This window comes from Antechinus flavipes, chromosome 2 (genome assembly GCF_016432865.1).
Source record: "Antechinus flavipes isolate AdamAnt ecotype Samford, QLD, Australia chromosome 2, AdamAnt_v2, whole genome shotgun sequence".
NCBI lineage: Eukaryota > Metazoa > Chordata > Mammalia > Dasyuromorphia > Dasyuridae > Antechinus > Antechinus flavipes.
The window spans coordinates 156,534,378-156,557,658 of NC_067399.1; the positions used below are offsets into that span (position 1 = coordinate 156,534,378).

The 23,281-nt window shown below is 31.4% G+C and overlaps 1 protein-coding gene across 2 annotated transcripts in view; it reads right to left on the reverse strand.

Annotated features, from left to right (window-relative positions):
* XRN2 (5'-3' exoribonuclease 2) overlaps positions 1–23,281 on the reverse strand; it is a 110,362-nt gene that overhangs the window by 25,111 nt on the left and 61,970 nt on the right. For both annotated transcript variants that reach the window (XM_051975848.1, XM_051975849.1), the window contains 9 exons: positions 23,028–23,135; positions 22,844–22,933; positions 22,167–22,239; positions 18,461–18,544; positions 16,713–16,810; positions 16,553–16,632; positions 13,857–13,913; positions 1,833–1,901; positions 1,595–1,726 (listed from right to left, as the gene is read on the reverse strand). In XM_051975848.1, coding sequence (XP_051831808.1) covers positions 1,595–1,726; positions 1,833–1,901; positions 13,857–13,913; positions 16,553–16,632; positions 16,713–16,810; positions 18,461–18,544; positions 22,167–22,239; positions 22,844–22,933; positions 23,028–23,135 — 791 coding nt within the window. The remainder of the gene's footprint in view (positions 1–1,594; positions 1,727–1,832; positions 1,902–13,856; positions 13,914–16,552; positions 16,633–16,712; positions 16,811–18,460; positions 18,545–22,166; positions 22,240–22,843; positions 22,934–23,027; positions 23,136–23,281) is intronic.

Genomic DNA, 23,281 nt, shown 5'->3' on the forward strand with positions numbered 1-23,281 from the left:
TTTCTAGGATTCTCTAAGTATAATATAACATTTGCAAAGAGTGATAATTTGGTTTCCTCATTACCTACTCTAATTCCTTTCATCTCTTTTCTTCTCTTACTGCCAAAGCTAACATTTCTAATATAATATTGATGGTGGGCAACCCAGTTTTCATCCTTGATCTTACTGGGAATGGTACTAGTTTGTGCTCATTATATATGATGCTTACTGATTTTAGATAAATACTAATCACTGTTTTAAGGAAAACTCCATTTTGTCTATACTCTCTAGTGTTTTTAATGGGAATGGGTGTTGGATATTATCAAATGCTTTTTCTGCATCTATTGAAATAATCATACGATTTTTGTTAATTTGGTTATTGATAATCAATTATGCTAACAGTTTTCCTAATATTAAACCAGCCCTGCATCCCTGATGTAAATCCTACTTGGTCATAGTGTATTATTTTAGAGATGACTTTCTGCAATCTCTTTGCTAGTATTTAATTCAAAATTTTTGCATCAATACTCATTAGGGAAATTGATCTATAATTTTCTTTCTCTATTTTCACCCTACCTGGTTTAGGTTTCAGCACCATATCTGTGTCTTAATAAGAATTCGGTGGGACTCCTTTCCCTATTTTTTGAAACAATATAGTATTGGAATTAATTATTCTTCAAATGTTTGGTAGAATTCATATTTAAATCCATGTAGCTCTGGAGATTTTTTGTTAGGGAGTTGATTAAAAGCTTTTTCTAAAATGGGACTATTTAACTAATTTATTTCCTCTAATGTAAATCTGGACAATCTATATTTTTGTAGATATTCCTCCATTTCACTTAGATTAACAAATTTATTGCCATATAGTTGGGCAAAATAACTCCTAATTATTGCACTAATTTCCTCTTCATTGATGAAAAGTTCTCCAATTTCATTTTTGAGACTAACAATTTGATTTTCTTCTTTCCTTTTTCTAATCAAATTAACTAAAAGTTTGTTTTGTTGTCTTTTTTCATAAAAAATTTTTTTAGTTTTATTTATTAATTCAATAGTTTTTCTTCTTTCAATTTTATTATTCTCCCCTTTTATTATCAGAATTTCAAATTTAATTGGGGATTTTAAATGTGTTGTTTTTCTAACTTTTTCAGTTACATGCCCAATTCATTGATCTTCTCTCTTTCTCTATTTTATGCAAGTAAACATCTAGAAATATAAAAGTTCCCCTAATAATTGCTCTGGCTACATCCCACAAATTTTGGTATGTTGTCTCATTATTATCATTCTCTTGGATGAAATTACTTATTATGACTATGATATGTTGTTTTACTCATTCATTAGATTTTTAGTTTCCAATTAATTTTTGGTCTATTTTTCCTTGGCCTTTTATTGCATGAACTTTTTATTACATCATGATCTGAAAAAAAAATTCATTTACTATTTCTTTCTGCATTTGATTTTGAGGTACATTCCATCAATTTTTAAAGGTAAAGTTAAAATGATTTTACTATTGAGTACCATTAAGCATTAGTGCTAAGATTATTTATTATTTTCTGATTTTTAAAAAAAAGACTTGGGGAAGAAAAGTATATAAGAAAATGGTCAGAGCATTACTTACCCTAGTGTCCTAAATGCTGACTGATCTAAGTGAACTGGCCTGCGGTCTCGATTAAAACCAAGCTGTGGTCTCCATTGCCTTCCGTTGCTGGATTTTTCCCAATCACCAGGTTTGAGTACAGTTGCAGGTTTTCTGAACATTTGAAAATTCAACATCTTAGTTACATACAAGTTAACTACTGTTATGAAAAATCTAGATAGTTTTTGAAGGAAAAAGAAAAAAAAAAAAGCTTAGTTACCTTGCTCCTGGTAGTACTGTAGCTTTAAAAATGTAATCGTCAGCAAATTGTGGATCTTTAAAATTAATACTGAAAAAGAGAAAACAAGTACTTTAATGAAAAGGCCAGATTAAGTATAATTTGTAAACCATTTAATTAAACTCTCAAATGGCTGTTTTAATGTGAATGATTGAATTTCATAGATACCTAAATTTCCAGTTAACTATTTCTCCATTTGGTTGACTTTTTTAGGCATTTTCCTTTGTGAGGCAATCAGAGTTAAGTAACTTGCCCAGGATTACACAGCAATATCAATATCAAAGTCTGAGGCTGGATTTGAACTCAGATCCTTCCTGGCTCCAGGGCCAGTGCTCTATCTTATTGCACTACCTAAGCTGCTCCAGGTACTTTTCTTTTCAAACTAATACCAGTAAACAGTATTTGTTTACTGTCTTCTGTGTCAAGAGCACTAAGACAGGAAAATTACAGAGTAATAAAAGATGCTATAAAGATGTTTATAATTTAAAATTTAAATCCATTATTACACTATATTGGAAACAGGATAAACTTCTTTAAATGTTAATAAATCTTTAGATGTGTGTGTGTGTGTGTGTGTGTGTGTGTGTGTGTGTGTGTGTGTGTGTGTATATATAGTGAGGATCTCTCTTTAGCATTTAATAGGAGTCAAATCCCATTGCAATAAAAGTCTTCAACTGACTGGAATTTTTCATTTTAAAGAAAAAGTAGTTTCTTGGAAACTTTGTTTTATTGTCCTTCTCACTGTAAGGGAATTTGATTTGTATATCTATTTGTAAGGCCATAAAATTCAGTCTGTGTAAAAGATAAAAGCAGTATCACTTACAAAATGGGAACTTATTAATAACTTATTGATTACTAAAGAATTTATAATTTTGAACAGTTCAGGGTAAGTATGATCAAAAGTCATTCGATTATAAAAACAAGCAGCTTATGTACAATAATGAAAAAAAGAAATGGTCTACTTTGAAAAAAATTTGCTCTCATTTTAATGTGTAAGTACCATTATTGGCAGCTAGCTTTTCTGGAATAAATGACAACTAATTGCAGAATATTACAAAAGGTAATGCTTATTAAAAAAAAAAAAACCCAGTCTAAGCTTATTTAATTTCCTTTATTATCCATCTTCCCTTTCCTCTAGTTCTATTGAGCACTATGCTTTATCCACAGCCAAAAAACAAAACAAAACAAAACAAAAACCTGAAACCAGAAAGCAAATTTGTTAACTTTTAAAAATCTATTCTTAATTATTTGCAGTAATGATAGGAAATAATAAAAACAGTAGATAACTAATTATAAGTATGTTTTCTCAATGTATTTTTGTATTTTTTTCCATTTAAGTATATCTCATGTTTTAAGAAATAACTAATAATCTGTATTAATGCTTTCTGTTCTTACATCACCTTCCTTTCCAAATATATTTTCCTTTCCTCCCTCCTCTAACAAATAAACCATATTTTATAACAAAGAATAAAAGAGAGAAAAAAGGCCAAACCCAAACAATCTGACAAAAAGCATAAGCAGTATTCCACACCTATGGTCCCCACCTCTGCAAAGAATTGAGGATGGTATATTTTCTCCAAACTCAAGTTTACATTATGGTCATAGTAACATAGCATTTTGTTTAAGAATGAACTTTAAATCAAGTCCAGTATATACCATGAAAGAAGTAGCATACAGTTTTGAAATTCGGTTTCTTGCAATTCTCCTCTGGAATTTAACACTTCTAACACATGGAGGGTTAATGTGATTGAGTTTATTATAAAAAAAAAAAATCTGCTTTTAAATAGAAATAACTGACTACACCAAGTAAGAAGCCAACAAAAAAGCTAAATTCTAAATATGCAGCCTAATGGAAGAGTATCTGTCAAGCTTTTAACAAATGATTGAAAGAATATTCAATTTATTCATGCAATATTCGCAACCTCTGAGACAATGGGAAAAATATACTACAAGACTCCCTCTATCTTTCTTCTCCCATTATAAGATAGGTAAAAGAAAAAAAATTGTTTCTAAACTGTTGTATTTAAATAATTCTATTATTTAACAAATGCTTTGCTATTCTCCATTGATTAACTAAACATCCTATTATTCCAGAGAAAGTAAAGAAAGAATTTATTTACCCTTAAAATCATGGGATCATAAATATAGAACTGGAGAAGAATTCAAAAGTCATAAAGTCCAAACCTTTTACTTTACAAATGAAAATACTGAGACTCAAGAAGTCACTATAGATCAATTTCTGAAACAATGATGCAATAATGGGGGTGGATGAGGGAACAGGGGTGGGACATAGCCTTCCCTATTAAATTCCATTCTTAAAGAATCCTGATGTTAATATGGCAATTTCTAAAATTTTATACTGAAATGATAAAATGTTTTCACATTTTAAGAAAAAGATACATAAAACACAAACCAATTTTAGTAAAGTTTCATGTTGTCAGTACATAACAGAAGTTCAATACTATTGATTTTCTTTTCAAATCAATTTTTTCGTGTTAATTCAACTTTTTCATCCTATCATGACTTAAAATTTTCTAAGTATAATTAATCTCAAGGAACAAAATTTATATAAATTCAAACATTTTAATTCATAACTGATAATTTTCCATTTTTGCAAGGTAAAAAAGGATGTAGTTTTTAAATTAAAGGCAGACTTTTTACCCCAAAGTCTCTTTTTTATTACTAATAACAATATTCCTTTTTTTTTTTTTTTTAAGAACCTTGAGAAAGAAAACATTTCTAGAGTTATATGTGACATAAGGCAGTAGAAAGAGCACTTAGATCTGATGTTAGAAGGCCTGGATTTCAAGGACAGACTACACTCTACCACTGGCTGCCTCTGTGAGTATGGACAAGTCACTTCACCTTGATAAGCCTGAACTAGTTTCCCCATGAAGTCCCTTCTGGCTGTGAATCTATGAAATTTGGGGATCACACATATACCTCTCAATAGAACAACCTTATATTGCCTAAGATTCAGGTTAACTGAAATGGTATTGTACTTATTTAACTCTTAATATCGTTGCATCCAAAATATACTTTGAATATAATTCTACTAATAGAAGATAAGGTGCTCCTGAAATTCAAAATGAAGTGATTTTGTACAAATAAATAAAAGTCTCACCATCTCATAACATAAAATATATTTTCTATTTTTAATGGCCAAGATTTTCCACTCAGATTTTATTTAAGTGCTTTTAGTTGAATAACTGCTACTTCCATTTGCAGAAAGGTACAACATGAACTTAAGACACTATAAAATGTCCAATACCTTCAGACTTTCAGCATTTACAACATTATATAATGAATTCTTGACTTGTAACCTGCTACTTCAATCATACAATTACGTCACTAGTATTGTAAAATTTATGTTGTGAGGGTGCTAAAGATGAGAATGTTAAATTGATTTTTCATTTGTACTACAAGTAGTACTTTAAACAATATCCCCCAAGAATGAAATGCTCTGACACATTTTTTTGAAGCCTCAATAGAAAATAAAAGTGGAGTAAACATTTTTCTAACTCAATTCACTTTAAGAATTATCTTTTGAAATGTCTTTTAAAGTACTATTCTGGGGCTCCTGGTATATACATCACAGAAAAAGGAGCAAACTCCAGATATCAAGTTATATCTTCACTATGCCATACAATTCAAAATAATTTTTAAAAATACAAGTTCTATCCTTTATTAATGTTGAAAAGTTTATGATGAATAATACACTTGTCATTTTAAGGCAGTTTCTAGGGCTTATGGACTTCTCTTATTCTGTCAAAAGCAAGTACCCAATTAAATAGCCCCCTAAGCATTATAGGCACCTAAAAGTTAAATCCTACTAAATGTTTTAAACTATCACATCTTTATTTTATCTATCACATGTACTTGGATTTAAGTTTCATCTTATACTTCCTCCAGGGTTTGTTTTTTTTAACTTCTCATTTATCAACAAAGAGTATTACAACTAGGACTATCAAGCTTATCTATAAACTTCCATTTAAAACCATCTTTATTTATATGTTTTAAAAAATAAAAAGGTTGAAACTCTGAGCCTCCAGACTGAACCAAATAGTTTAAATGTATAAAATCTGAGAAACACTTTATAAGAAACTCTACTTGTGTTTCTACTGGGCTTATACCCCAAAGAGAAACTAAAGAAGGGAAAGAGTCCTGTATGTGCCAAAATTTTTGTGGCAGCCCTGTTTGTAGTGGCCAGAAGCTGGAAAATGAATGGATACCCATTAATTGGAGAATGGTTAAGTAAATTGTGGTATATGAATGTTATGGAATATTATTGTTCTGTAAGAAATGACCAGCAGGATGAATACAGAGAGGATTGGCGAGACTTACATGAACTGATGCTAAGTGAAATGAGCAGAATCAGGAGATCATTATATACCTCAACAACGATATTGTATGAGGATGTATTCTGATGGAAGTGGATTTCTTTGATAAAGAGATCTAACTCAGTTTCAATTGATCAAGGATGGACAGAAGCAGCTACACCCAAAGAAAGAACACTGGGAAATGAATATAAACTGCTTGCATTTTTGTTTTTCTTCCCAGGTTATTTATACCTTCTGAATCCAATTCTCCCTGTGCAACAAGAGAACTGTTCGGTTCTGCACACATATATTGTATCTAGGATATACTGTAACCTATTTAACATGTATAGTACTGCTTGCCCTCTGGGAGAGGGGATGGAGGGAGGGAAGGGAAAAATCGGAACAGAAGTGAGTGCAAGGGATAATGTTGTAAAAAATTACCCTGGCCTGGGTTCTGTCAATAAAAAGTTACTTTAAAAAAAGAGAGAGAGATTTAAAAAATAATAAAATAAAATAAATTAAAAATTAAAAGAAAAAAAAAAGAAAAAAGAAACTCTACTTGCTGAAAGTTTTTTTTTTTTTTTTTTTTTTTCCTCTCCAGGCTTTATTACTAAACAGTTCGTGGAGTTTATATGTAATAGGTATTTTTAACAAAGTTCTTGTTTAACAAGAATTTTAACAAATTTTCCATCTAGTCCATACAGGACTACGCACACACAAAAAAACTGTTAAAATCCGATGGAAGTTCTGAATAAACACAAGCCAGACAAATGAAAATGAAACCAAGAGACAAGAGTCAGTCACCAGCATTGGGCCACTTCAAGTCCCAAAAGCAAAGAGTGATGGGGGAGGCTGAACAGCAGAAGGATATAGGGTTAGAATAATGTCTAGAGCGGGGCAGTACCAAGCCAAACACCTAGCAGGAGACACAGCCAATACAACACTCAACCTGCAACAAACTACAAAAGGAAAAAGAACCAGACCAAATCAACAGCCAGATAACCCAAGCCCAACCTAGCATCTAGGCAACCTGTGACACAACAACAACAACAACATCATCACTGCTTATATTTACAGCATTTTAATATTTTTTACAAAGATACTTGAAAATAACCCTATGCAATAAAATAAAAAAATAATTAAGAACCTGAATATAACTTTGGAAAAATCAGAGATGAAAATAAATATTAGTAAATCAGAAGATAATTTACATATTTTTAGATATGATATAGATGTCATATCTCTATATGTGATATACAGTACTATTACAAAAATTGACCGTGTACTGAGGCATAAACGTGTGACAAATGCAGAAATATTAAACACAACCTTAAGTGATCATAATACAAGTCCTATTTTTATAAAAGTCAGTTGGAAAAAGAATTAAAAACTGATTAAAGACTACCGTGTTTCCCCGATAATAAGACCTATCCCGAAAATAAGCCCTCCCCTTACTGTGTAAGATTCCTCTAAAATAAGCCCTCCCCCGAAAATAAGCCCTATTGAGATTGCTACTGTAGTGAAGGTGATCCCCTGCGCTACACGCTACATTACCATATCCTCTGTATGCACACCCCCCCCACCCCCCGCGTGAAACACACACCGCGCTCCGAGCTGCATCCAATCAGAGCTGCAGCAGTGAGCGCTTCATCCTGTTCTTCCCCAGTGATTTGCTTGCTGGTGCTATTGAGAGCAGTGCCGCGGAGGAGAGCTGAGACAGGACAACATAAAAATCCGGTATGTAAGCGGGAGTGAAGGGGCATGATGGAGGATAAAAGAAGAACTCAGCCAGCACTCACCACGCTAAAGAAATGAAGAACTTCCTTGCAGAGAGAAGAATAGATCAAGTAATGATTCCTGCAGGAATGACTGCCTATCTCCACACCCTTAATATTGCAATAAACAAGCCATTCAAGGACCATTTGTGCATGGAAGTCAATGACTACACTGAAAATAGAATGGAAAGAAATCAGCGTGGAAACTTTGTGAAGCCCTGTCTGCAAGAAGTCGTGACTTGGGTGAAGAAGTCATGGGATAAAATTACTGACAGCTGTGTCGCCAAGGCACTACGAGCAGGTTACCTGGACAAGACATTTTCATTTAAAGAGAGCTATATTGCTGGACATGACAGATTGGATCCACTTCTTCTAAAGGAAATGGAGGCTTAAAACATCCAGGACGGAATTCAGGGTATGGACACTTATGACGATGTTGTTGAAGAAGATGACATGATCATTATTGAATAAAGGTCCTTTTTTTTGTTCACATTTACCTGTTTATTAAAATTGCTGTCAATGTTCATTAAAATAAGCCCTCCCCTGAAAATAAGCCCTCTGGTGTTTTTCTGTCCAAAAAAATAATAAGACAGTGTCTTATTATCAGGGAAACACGGTATGAGTAACAAATCACAGAAACCAAAGAAGTTTTTATTGAAGAAAAATACCAACCATGACATGCAGCTATTGCAATACTTAGGAAAAAATTTACATTTCCAAATGCTTCTTTCCTCAACAAAAGAACAGATTGGGCACGCAACTTAAAAAAGGGGTAAAAAAGAAAATATTTTTTAAAGACCCCAAGTGAATACCAAGGAAAAATTCCAACAATCAAATTAACAAAATTGAAAGCAAAAAAGAAAAAAGTAGCTGAGAAATAAAACCAAGTCCCCCTTTCTGGGGAAAAAAAAAAGTAAACAAAATAAACAGCTAGTTTGATTTTTAAAAAAGAGGAAACTAAATTGTATAAACATTTTATAAAAATTCACAACTGAAGAGGAAATGAAACTAGAAGAAACTACATTGCCTAATTCTATGCCAAGAAAACTGAAATGTAAATACCTACAGTATCTGAATAAAAATATTATTAACTCAACATCAGAAAAAGAAACTGAACAAATCAAAAACAGAAAGAAACCAAGGTCCAAATGGATTTACAAATTTATTCTATCAAACATTCATAGGTAATCATTTGCATGAAATATTTTATAGAAATAAAAATCCAGGGACAGATAGATAGGTCCTCCTGACTTCAGGACCCAGTGCTCTCAGTTCAAATCCAGCCTCAGGACTTAACATTTCCTAGCTGTGTGACTCTAGGCAAGTCATTTAACCCCAACTACCTCAGAAAAAAAAAATAAAACTAAACCAATGAAATAAAGAAACAAACTCAAAGGACTGATTCCAATGCTTCCAAATTCTATGATACAAACCAGGTCTTAATACGAAAGACAAAGCAGAGATGCAACACCATTAATAAACAATGATATTTAAAAAATCATAAATTATAAGAGGTCATAAAATATTAAAATGTCTGTACTATAACCAGAGAGGATTTATAGTTATAACACAAGGCCAATTCAAAGGAAAATCATAAACATAGTAAGAAAAATTGTTTTTTAAAATTTGTCAAAGATGACAAATCACTTTCCAATATTAACACAATAATAGTCATCACACCAAAAAAAAAAAAATTATAACAATAAAACTAGGAAAAATATCAAGAAAGTAAACAAGCGGGGCAGCTAGGTGACACAGTGGATAGAGTACCAGCCTGAAGTCAGGAGGACCGGAGTTCAAATCTGGCCTCAGACATTTAACACTTCCTAACTGTGTGACCTTGAGCAAATCACTTAACCCCAATTGCCTCAGCAAAAAAAAGAGAGAGAGAGAGAGAGAGAGAGAGAGAGAGAATCCTAAATAAAGAGGAAGAAAAATATCACTCCCTACAGATGGCTTATTTAGAGAAGCCAAAGGAGTTATTTGAAAATCAACTGAAACAAATAATCTCAGCAAAATTACAGAACAGAAAACAAATCCACATAAATCTCTAGCCATTTTGGTACATCACTGACAACAAAACCCAGTAAAAAGAGACAGAATGAAAATTTTCATTCAAAATAACTTTAGAATGCCTAAAATATTTTGGAGTTTATCTAAATAGATACATCCAGGAACTATATTATTATAACTACTTGGAAAAATAAACATATCTAAATAATTGGAGAAGTATTTATAGGTGCCAATATAATAAAAAGGTCAATACTCTAATTTACTTATTCAGCACCATACCAAAGGCCTATTTTAGAGAACCATATAAAACAATTTTTTTGTTTGTCATTTATAACTTTATATCAAATAAAGCCAAAGGCATATCCAGAATATCATTTTAAAGCAAGAAATAATTTTCCAACGGATGAAACAATGGACAAAGTAATAATTGCATGAAGCTTACTTAGAAGAAAACTTGCTTATCGTTTTTCTTTTTGTTTATAAAATAATTTTTATAAATTCATCAATAGGCTAAAGAATCTCAAGAGAAATCATAAAAAAAATAAAAAAAGAAAAATGGGGAAGGGATGCATCTAACAGTTCCAGATTCCAAATTATATTTTTAAAAAGTTATCATAAAACTATTCAGAACTGGTTAAAAATAGATTTATCATATTAGATATACCATAATCAGAAGCAAATAAACACAGTAGCATAGTGTTTGATGAACCTAAAGATTGTAGCAACTAGGGTAAAGGTTTGCCATTCACAAAAATTGATAGAAAAATTGAAAATTAAACACAAATTAGGCATAAACTAATATCATACCAAATATCAAGATAATCACCAAATAGATATTTGAGTTAGATGTAAAAGTAATATTATAACAAACAAGAGGAGAAAAGGAAGAAACAAGTGATAAAGTTTTTTTTTTTTTTTTAATAAACAATGTAGTTAAAATAAAAAGGAAAATAGGTAAACTTAAAAAAAATTTTTGCTGAAAGTTTCTCAGATAAAGATCTTATATTCAAGATAAATAAAGAACTGATTCAATTTTATAAGAATAGCAATAATACCCTAATAGATAAATGGTTAAAGGATATAAACAGGCAATCTTCAAAGGAAGAAATCCAAGCCATCAATTATATGAAAAAAAGTTCCAAATAACCAGTAATTAGATAAATGAAAATTAAAGTAATTCTGAGGTTTCACCATCACACTCATCTTTTTGGCAGATAATGAAAAAGGAAAGTAAACGACTTTGGAGGGGCTATGATAAAAGAGTCTTACTCTGGAAATCAACAAAATTATTCAATGGCTCAATCACGAACAATTTTTATGCACTGATATTATGAGTAGACCTAAATTATAAGGAAATCAAAAAAGTGGAAAAGGATCCATATATACAAAAATAATAAAAGCAGTTTGGAGGTTGTGTTCATTTGCTTTATTTTTTATTATTATTATTTTTTGTAGTAGCAAGTAACTAGAAAATAAAAGAATACCAACCAATTGAGAAATGGCTGAACACATTGTGGTATGTAAAATATAATGAAATAATAATGTGCTGTAAGAAATAACCAAAATTCTAATTTCAGAGAAATCTAAGAAGACTCACATGAACTGATGCAAAGTGAACCAAGCAAAACAGTAACATTATACTTTAACAACATTATAAAGAAAAATATCCTTGAAATATTTAGGAATGCTAACTTTTAATTTAATATTTTAATTTTTACCAATTACATGTAACAACAATTTTTTAACATTTGTTTTTTAAAATTTTCAGATCCACATTCTTTCCCTCCCTCCCTTTCCCCCTTCTTTAGATGGTCAGCAATTTTACATAGGCTTTACATATACAGTATTGTAATACATATTTCCATATTAGTCATGTTATGAGAGAATACAGACCAAAACAAACAAACAAAACCTAAAAGTAAAAAATTATATACTTTGATCTGCATTCAGATGCTATCTTTCTTAGAGGTGGATTTTTCATCATAAGCTTAAAGAAATTTTCTTGAATCTTTAAGAATTTCTTAAAATGGAACCAACCCTGATTCCAGAGGACTGATAAAATATGCTGTCCACCTCTTGAGAAAGGTGTGAGGGATTCAAAGTGCAGAATAAAACATGGGGATTGTGTTTTGCATGATTAAGCAACTTTTATAAAATACTTATGGAAGACCTGGACAAAAATAAAAATGATAGTATCAAGCAGGAATAGATTCTGATCTTACCAGTGAATACTCATGACAAGATCACATATTCATTCAAATATTTAAAGTCAGGCGTTGCTGATATGTGGCTTATTAAGCATAGAATTATGAGCATATTTTAAATACTTCTTTTTTTTTTAATTTTATTTTATTTTATAATAACTTTATATTGACAGAATCCATGCCAGGGTAATTTTTTTACAACATTATCCCTTGCACTCGCTTCTGTTCCGATTTTTCCCCTCCCTCCCCCCCCTCCTAGATGGCAAGCAGTCCTATATATATTAGATATGTCACAATATATCCTACATAGAATATATATTTGCAGAATCGAACAGTTCTCTTGTTGCACAGGGAGAATTGGATTCAGAAGGTAAAAATAACCCAGGAAGAAAAACAAAAATGCAAATAGTTCACATTCGTTTCCCAGTGTTCTTTCTTTGGGTGTAGCTGCTTCTGTCCATCCTTGATCAATTGAAACCGAGTTAAGTCTCTTTGTCAAAGAAATCCACTTTCATCAGAATACATCCTCATACAATATCGTTGTCAAAGTGTATAATGATCTCCTGGTTCTGCTCATTTCACTTAGCATCAGTTCATGTAAGTCTCTCCAAGCCTCTCTGTATTCATCCTGCTGGTCATTTTTTACAGAATAATAATATTCCATAACATTCATATACCACAATTTACCCAGCCATTCTCCAATTGAAGGGCATCCATTCAATTTCCAGTTTCTAGCCACTACAAACAGGGCTGCCACAAACATTTTGGCACATACAGGTCCCTTTCCCTTCTTTAGTATCTCTTTGGGTAAATACTTCTTAAAATCACAGAATCTCAGATGTGGAAGAGCGTTCTTATGTCATATATTCTTTACTCAAATTTGAAAGTAAAATCTCTCCTATAATATCCCCAAAAAATTGATAATTAAATTTCCCCAGAAAATTAGATCATTGATGGCAAACCACCCAAGTGTTAATGATAAAGCCATTGTTAAGAATTAACAATTGCTATAGTGAATTGCCCCCCTGGGGCAAATGAGGTGCACAGACTGATTTACTCCTAAATTAAATTGCTTTGAAACTATTGTTTAAAAAAAAAAAAAAAGAAAGAAAGAAGAGAGAGAGACAGACAGACAGACAGTATTTAACTATCTCTTTCCCTTACTGCAAACTTTCACATGGTACAGAAAACATAGAATAGCTGATTTAAAATGTTAAAAAAAATTTTAAATATTTCTGCTATCATGCAGGAGAATTAGGTTACTTCAACTGCCTTCACAAGGCAGAATTAAGAGCAATGAATGGCTACTGTAATGATAATAGATTTAGGACTGAAGTAATAATTTCTCAACAATTAGAGCTATCCTAAAGATTGGGCTGTCTCAGGACAGCTAGGTGACACAGTGGATAGAGCACTAGCCCTGAAGTTAGGAGGAGCCAAGTTCAAATTTGACCTGACATTTTAACACTTCCTTGCTGTATGATTCTGGGCAAGTCACTTAACCCCAATTGCCTCAGGGGAAAAAAAAATAAATAAAAAGAATGGGCTGCCTTTAAAAGTAATGAATTTCTTTTCATTAGAGGTCTTCAACCAAAGGCTAGGCAATAACCTGGCCAATTACACTATGGAATAGGCATATCCAAAGATAAGAAGGGAATTCTACTTGAGTTAACTAACAAAGTTTGGATCACTTACCTGATTGCAGTGTTCTGTGTCAAATCTCGCAATACTGGAACTGGAGAATACACTATTCTAAAGGAGAAAAAAATATTTAAAACATTATGACCTGTTCTATATGAATAAACAAAAGCTGTTGACAGGTAGATAGGATCATGATAAACAATAAATGACAAAGAAGACTGGCTTAAATCTCATAGTACTTGTTTTCAAATGTTACAGAATATTATTGGCTATAAAATATAAATATGATAAATACCAAAAAGCATAAAAAGGTATGAACTGATGTGAAAGTGAAGCAAGCAGAGTCAAGAAAGCAGTATTACACAATGTCAACAATGTGAACACAAAGAACAGTTGTCTCAAAACAAGTGAAAATGAATGCTGAAAACTTAGAAATCAGCTAGGCACAAAAGAAGAGATGTGAGAAGACATTTACCCTGGGGAGGGGGGTAAGGGTATGGAACATTACATCTGCCATTTTTTTTTTTTTTGAGGTATTGAACAGTTTTTGCTGAATTTCTGATTTGTTTTGCTTTTTTCTCTTTAAAAAGTTCTTTATTATGAGGAATGACACTCTGGGATGTGCAGGAGAAACACATGGAAAACTTTAAATGTAAAAAACTACACATATATACACAAATGTATTTCACAAAAATTTAGCAAGGCTTCATTGAAAACAGGACATATCAAATTAAACATTTACACTGTTACTTGGTTACTATGTTGGAATGAAGCCCAAACTTTACAAAAATGTTAGCAAAATGTTGACAAAGTTTTTCATACTATTCTTGAGAACAAGAATGAAAGGTTAAAGGCTAAACAATAATATAATTAGATGGATTCAGAACTGGTTAAAACGCCAGATGCAGGAAGAAGTCATTAATGGCTCTGTCAGTTTGCGAAGTCTATATGTAATATGCCCCAAGGATATGAATTTGGGTTCATCCTATGTAACATTTTTATTACTGACCTAACTAAAGCATACTTACGATATTTGAAACTATAATGAAGGGAACATACTGGGTAACAGTGTAAATATCAAGATCCAAATGGATCCTGACAAGACAAACATTGGGTGGAATCTGTTAAAATGAAATTTAAGAATGATGTCAAGTATCATATCTGGGTTACAAAAATCAGCCTCATTATATATAGTACAAGAAGTTGAGACATGATTAGACAAGTTCACCTGAAGATTTGGGGATTTAATAGGAAAGTTCAGTGAATCAGCAATTTTAGGTTTCATGAAAAGCAACAATTTCCAAAGTGACAGTTTCAATGAAATTGCAATCAAATCAAAGCTAGAGAAAAATGCTCAATTCTGGATGACAAATTTTGAAAATCAGTCAGTACATATCAAATGCTTACTATGTGTCAGGCCCTGTGATAAGCTGTGAGGATACAAAGAAAGACACAAACATGGTCCCTGTCTGAAGGAGATCAGTCTAATAAGAGAGAAAACATGTCTACATAGAGCACAATTGGGCAGTATCTCAAAAGAAAGGCACTTGAGTTGCTAGAGGCTACAAAGGGTAAGATTTGGGCTGATTCGTGAGGAAGAAGCTCAGAGTAAAAAGCAGAGGTGAGGGGGAAAGACTTGCAGGAGTAGCCAGGGGAAAATATAAGGCAGGAGAGGAAAATTGTGTCCAAGGAATAGCAAGAATGTCAGTGATTCTGTGTTAAGTATGAGACAACGGATGGGAAATTACAATCAAATTGGGCAAGGTTGTAAAGAATTTTGAAAGCCAAAAAGAGGATTTTCTACTTGACAATGATAGCAATAATGACCTTGATTAGCTGATGGATGTCTACTGAAGGGCAACCCAGACAGTTCACAGTCTATTAGAATGGTTTAAGGATCTGAGGAATATTGATTCAGGAGGAAAAAAAGACTTTGAGAGGATATGATAGCTATCTTAAAAAATCTAAAAGAGCAGCCACATGGGAGAGCAGCTCTTACTTTGCCCCAAAGGACAGAAATAGAAGCAACAAAAAGAATTTCCAAGTAAATTTAGAGTTAATAGAAGAAAAAATTTTCTTAATAGTTATTTGAAAGCAGAATGGGACACAAAGGAAGATGATCTCCACATTTAGTCTTTCAGCAAAGGCTGACTATTTCTTTAACATGAAGTAGAGAGTATTTATGTTCATGAATATAAGCTGGACTAAAAGCTATACTGTGAATGAATACTGTTTAAAGAAAGTAACTTATGATATGCAATACTAATTGGATAGACTGATTTCAACTAAAACAAACCATTCTTGAAGTAGGGAAATTGTTTATGACTATGATTATCATTGTAGTATGCCTCCTGAATCTTGATATTTTAAGACTTTTGTCACCAAAATGAATCTTACTTAAACAAAGAACTAGAATTATAGTATCCAAAGAGAAAAGGAGTGCATGGAATGAATTTATAACAACTTGCTATCCTATTTAGTGGAGTATACTCAAGACTTGGGTACACACTTACTAATTTTAATATGCAAAATTAATGATTATTTTAAAAAATTATCTTTTTTAAACTTTAAGAAACAAGGGAAAATAAACACCACAAAACTAAAGAATTAAGTTATTGTTTAAATATGTCATCTGACCTCTTTGGCCACTGGTTCGCATATCTAGAAAAAGAGGAAAATGGGTCTTTTATTTATCTAAGGTTTGTTTCAGTATTATACTTAAGATGTCGATGTCTAAATCCAATACTCACTGATCTGGAAGAATGGCTTCTTCATGTAAAGTAAGTTTTCCTTGGATCCCATGACAAAGTTCAGGTGGCAAATCTACTGCCTGTGAAGAAATGTATGATGAATTTAACAGAAAAAAAATAATTATAATGTTAGCACAAATAGGATACTGGTATTAATTACCTCTGTGGAACCTGTTTTATACAGTTCTGAAAGGAAGTCACTAAGTGGATGGTGTTTCCCCACAAACATTACATCACCACCAAGACTATTTCTTCTAGCTGGGAAAAAGAGAGGAAAAAGGATAGAGAAACAGAGAAGAAAAGAAGAGCTAAGTCAAACCATTTTAAAAAACATAATTAAAGCAGCTCAATTATATAATAATTTGCATATATGGAAAACTTTCTATATGTTATTTAAATACAGGTGGGAAGTGGCTTAAGTTTAAAGAACTATGAAATAAAAGAGACTTCAAAAGAATTTGACAAACACAGACACAAAAATTTCTAGGTTTTTTTTTTCTTTTTGCATTAAAATATATATATATATACACATACATAATTGTCCAAGAAAACCTGGGTTTTTAGTTTCTAACTTGTATGGTTTAACAAATATCATTAGTGTTGTCAAAATACTGTATAATATATAGTTCCATCTATCTACTACCATGTCTTATCAATTTTTACTTTCATAACATCTCTCCTATATGCCCCTTCTCTTCTCTGACACAACCACTGCTCTGGTATGGACTCTCTGTAGTTGCTCTCCCTAACTCAAATCTTTTCCCACTCTATTCCCTCCTTCATTCGGTGTCAAATTGATCTTCCTAAAGCACGGATCTGGCATGTCACTCTTCTAGTCAATAAACTTCCAAATTAAAATATAAAATCCTGTTTAATTTTTAAAGGCCTTCAAAAGCTAGCTCTTTCCTACCTTTCTAGTCTTCTGTCATAGCCCATTCATTTACCCTTTTACCCTATAACAGTGGCCCCTGATTTTTCTGCATTTTTACTGGCTATTCCTCATGCTTGGAATGTTCTCCCTCCTCATCTCCACCTGTAGGGTTCATTGGTTTCATAAAAGCCTCAGTTAAAGTCTTACCTTTTACAAAAAGATAATCCCAATCCCCCTTACCAATAATGCATTTTTTCAGTTGTGTCCAACTCTTCATGAGTTTTAGGGTTTTCTTAGCAAAGGATAGTGGAGTATTTTGCCATTTCCTTCTCTTTTTTAGCTTATTTTACAGATGAGAAAACTAAGGGGGAAAGGGTTAAATGACTTCTCTGGGATCACACAGCTGTCAAGTGTCTGAGGCCAGATCTGAATTCAGGAAGGTGAACCTTCCTGATGTCAAGCCTGACACTCTCTACTGAGCCATCTAGTTGCCCCATTTGTGTACTACTTTTGTTACTATCTCTAATTTATCCTGTCTAGAACTTCTTTATATGTGGTTGTTTGCATGTTGTCTCCTCCAATAGCCTGTGAATTCCTTGAGGGCAGGCATGCCTTTTACCTTTCTTTGTGTTCCCAGTATTTTGCAGAGTACCTAAAGAGCACATATTAGGCAGTAAATGCTCACTGACACCTTTCTTTTAAAAAAGCTATTTTTCAACCATTTTTTTCTTTTGCCAAAGATTGGAACACTGTAAAAATCAATATTCTTACAAATAATTTCATTATATTCATTTCTCAAAAAGAATTTAGTTTTATGATTTTCTTCTGGACATTATATATGTTGATGTAAAGTCTAAAAATGCTAGTTCAGCATGAATTTAAGATTAAAACTGACATTTTTAAATAAGAGAATCGAGTCTTTTTTAAAAATAAGAAACATAATTAATGGATTAGAAGTAAAACAGAAAAAAATAACACTGAAATTTTAAATACATGTTTTATTTTCAGCACCTAATATTTTAAAATATAATTCTCACTTTCATCAGGTGTAAGGTCAGGATAAACTTCTTCTAGCGCAGCTCTCAGACGGCGTTCATCAACAAATGGTAATAGGGCAACACCTAGTTTTTAAAAATGAAAATCAGTGAAATGTTGTCATCATTGGTTTAAATCAGTATTTCTAATCAAAGTGTCCTGCTAGTAAAGCAAAAAAAAAAAAAAAAAAAAAAAAAAACAAACCATGTGTGAAGTAAAAACCAAAAAAGAAGAGGTAAAGATTAAAAAACTATTGACCATTATTAACATTAACTTTTCACACTAGAAAATAAGTACTCTTGGCTTTGAAAAATCAAAACGGCAGGAAAAGCTAGAGCTTAAGCCTTCTGTAAGTTTTAATTTCAAAGGATTTAATTACTCACTTTTTCTACATCACCCATCATAATTTCCCCTTCAAAAAACAATAAGGACAAACTTTAATTTCAAATAGCAGTAAAAGTTTCTGCTGTTATGGAATAATGGAACAGTTGATCACATATTTGAGGATGCCATCTATTAAAAAAGACACATTAGTTCTTTTAAAACAATGGCCAGAAATTCTTACTAATTCTTACTAAGAAGATGGGAAAATAAACCTAAGTTTAACATGTATAAGCAGACAAATATACAGATATGTATATATATGATAATTAGGTGACATCATAGATTTTTTAAATTAGTAACTCTTGGATACTCTAAACTATGTGACATATGGCTGGGTGTATTATCAGTTAATACAAATGTGGAAACAATAACATCCTTGTTATTAATCAAATAAACAACTTTTTTTTCCCTTAAATTAAAAAAATATTATCAGGAAATCAAGTCAAACTCCATATTTCTTCCTGTAAGCAGAACACTAAAGTAACAAATAAAAACATTCTCCATTCATTATTGATGTGTAAAAATGGGTATCTACTTCCTTCAAATGAGCAAATATGATATGTTTATTCAATCTATGGTTGTAGTGCTTACATTTAAGTAATGCAGATTAAGGTTCTGGTCACAATCTCAATGTTGGACCTCATTTGTAAAATGGATAGTGTCTAAAGTAGTTTGTCTGAAAAAGATATGGGAGTCTTAGAGGACTGAAAATTTGATGAGCCAAGCAGTGTGCTTTTTAATCTACATTAAAACAGGCATAATTTCTAGGAAGAATGAGAAATCTGTCCCTCTGTAATCTCAAACTATGTATACCTGGAATATTGCATTTAGTGCTGGGGAGTTTGGGGAGTACACTGAAGCTGGAGAGTATTCAGGACAATCAAGTTAGTGAAGGCCTGGAACCTATGGCACATAAGTCTCAATTTAAGGAACTAGAAAAAAGCTATGTTTCCAATTAACTTGGAAAAGAGAAGGCTTATGAGGAAAATGATAACTGCCTTCAAATATGAAAAACTCTTATCTTGTGAAAGAATAATTAAACTGGTTTTCTTTTGTCCTAGAGGGCTGATCCAAAAACCAATAGGATACAAGCTATAAACAAATTTAGACTAGATATTATGAAAAATTCTGTAACAATCAGAGCTATCTTTTCTTGTGATTGAGAGACTTCCAAATTAGATAACAAACTTAACAAAGTAAAAACATAACACTAAATTGCAGAGAAAGGAAATTTTGAAGTTTTTACTATTACAACTACTTTATGCCTTTCTTCTGTATAGTTGCTTTCACTTTTTTGGCTTCATATCATTATTTCTGTAATTTAATATTTTAAATTTATAATAAAAACAATTTTAGTTTAGTAACAATAATAGTTTTATATTAAATCAAAAAAGCAAAATTTTCAACATAACATCTGGAATTATTTGAAAATTAATTCCAAGGATAATTATATGTTAAAAGACAGAAATATAAAGAACAAGACCAAACTTATTTAAATATATAGTTTAAATATACAAAACCAAAAAACATTCTAAACAAGAAACTTGGAATTCTATTAGCAGCACTGAAGTCACAAACCACTTAATGGAAAGGACATGCCACACAAAAATATATAATTCTGGGAAAGCATACAATATGATGGAAATGCTAAGAAACTACGTATTTGTCTTCTTTCATCATTCAGAACAGTGATTCTTTCAAAGAAATTGAACTATGTTTCAAGGAAAAGGATATAAGTGTTACATCATTAAAAACTAAGAAATACACATATTTTGTGGTATCTTAATGACTATAATCCAATAGTAGAATTATTCAAGTCATTCTAGCAAATTTACTTATGTGTTAAAAACTTTATAAAAAATCAAAGCCTTCCATTTTTAATAACCAAAGAGATCAATCCTCAAACAAAATCACAATAGAACTACCAAGAATAATCACTGCTATTAATAATTTCTTTTTAAGATTTATAACAATGTCATCAAAACTAAGGATTAAATGCTTCCAATGCAGCATTTAAATACCATATTGTCAATTGGTATTATGATTCACTGATCTACTAACAGCAGGGAATATTTTAAAGTTCTGTAAGTTTTATGTAATTTTTCCTATTACTATATTTCTATACTAAACTACAGGGCTTCAGATTTCAGCTAAAAGTAGCAACGAAGAAATTATTTTATCCATTTAATATGTGTCTACTTAACATGTTTTTTTGGTAATCCAAAGATTCAATTTGTCTTTAAAATTAAGCATCAGGAAAAGTACTCTCATTTTCTTACTAATTCCTCCTTTCCAACTTTTTTTTTTTTATCCATGTCTTATCTTTCAAAGCATGAAACACAATTTTATATACACACATACAGAATTTACATTTACTTTTCTTCTATTGGTTTCTATACCTTATTTTCATCACTGATTAGTACTTAGCGTCACATAATCATGAGCTTATATTCCAAAAACCTACCCTAAATAAACCTAAAAAAGTTATAACATAACAGTTTACATTTTTCCCAGCTTGCTTTTGTTTCATTCATGCCTTTTAATTCTACTTTTTTCCCTGATATTTTACTTGCTCATTAATACCATCAGAGAAAAGAAAAGGTACTAGATGTCAATCAATTTTTACTACTTCCTTGCTTCACTAATAAACTGTATGACTGAGAAAAAGATTTAAATTATTGGTTAAAGTCAGGTTTTATGAACAGAGATATGAGATACTCATCCAAGTACAAGTACATATTTGGTTACCACATTTAATGTTAATTAAATTTTAAAAAATGAATGTGTCTTGAACTTAAGTCTCAATTATGAAGTGACCTTTTTGCTAGACACTAATGCAAGCCATGAGGAAAAATAGAAGAAAAAGAATAAATGAAACTGGTACTCCAACTTTATATAAAAGTATCTAAAATATTGCATCTACTTCATAACTATATAAAAAAAGCCCCAAATCAGAACCTGTAAGTTCTTTTTTTCAGCACTGTTCACCTTCTAATATGTGGTAAGTGAACAGAATAAGATCTATTAATTGATGAATACAAAGAAGACAAAAGATTTAATTACATATCAAGACTGTTAAGTAAAAATGGTAGGAAAAAAGCAATATTAAACAGGATAAATCCTGGGTTAAGTACAAAATCCCCAGTTCATTCTTCAATATGTTTCTATTTTTCAAACCTTCACTTGAAGATTTTTTTCTTTATGTTTAGTACAAAAAGCAAATATCTTTAATTAAAATATTATTTTATTTATGTGTGTATAAATATGTTAAGTGCATGCACGCATGTATGCACATACACACACATTTTATAAGAGAATATATACCTTGCCAAGCATATTTCTTCCCATTCAAATCAATTGCAAAATCTTCTGGGTAGAAGTCAATTATACTGGATTCCTACATTAGAAATAAGATGAAAATAAAATGTTAAAAGCAACTATGAAAGTCTGTTATGTCTTGGTCTAAAAATGTTTTATCTTTCATTCAGATTATGATTTTTATAGCTATTAAAATAAATACACTTAGAGAAATAAGCCAATGCCATTACGAATGAATTTTTTTTGTAATTATATTTTAACTCACACAGTTGACAAAATTTTAAAACTGAAAATCATGAACTTAGTTTGTTAAATACCAGTCTGTTTTTGTAATATATTTTAACACACCAATCATCACATTAAGGCAATGAACAGTTCAAAGTTTATTTCAAGATTATATTCTTTCACCCTGAAGCCATCATGGCCAGAGCAAGCAAGTTAAAATTAAAGTTAGAGTATCCATACAAAGGAAGTTGTTGTTTTTTAAAGTTTCTGGACAAGTAACAATGAAATTAGGTATGATGAAGATAAATTTCAATTAATTTTATTCTCTCTAATAACATTTAAAATAAAAAATAAAAGATATAGTGGCTCAATTCAAATTAATAAAAAATTAAAAAACAAAGAAATTCATCCATACATATTTATTTTCTTTTTTTTTTAAATAAGAAAAAAAATCTTACAGGGTCACTCATGAGCTTCCGCCATGAGGGAGGTAGAAAGTTACCACTTGCAGCTGGAAAGACCCCCATAAGTTGCTCCAGTGGTTTAAACTACAAAAATGAAAATAATGAAGAAAATGTGAATTTTTTTTCAAGCTGCCAAAAATGTCCCCCAAATGCTATGATTCTAAACAATCAATCTTACCGGTCTTGTACCCTTTTCAAAATCCGAGGGCATATCTGCAATACCTTCAAAGTCTGAAGCAAATGGTGCATAATGAAAAGGATAATACCATTTCCAGGAAGCACAGCCCTAAAGGTATTAAATATCATGTTAATTATAGACACAATATAGTAAAAATTAGACTGCTTTCAGAAGTAACATTTTTAGCATACAAACAAAATGGATATAACTCATATTCATGTCAACCATATATTTTTAGTAAATTTGTCTATTAT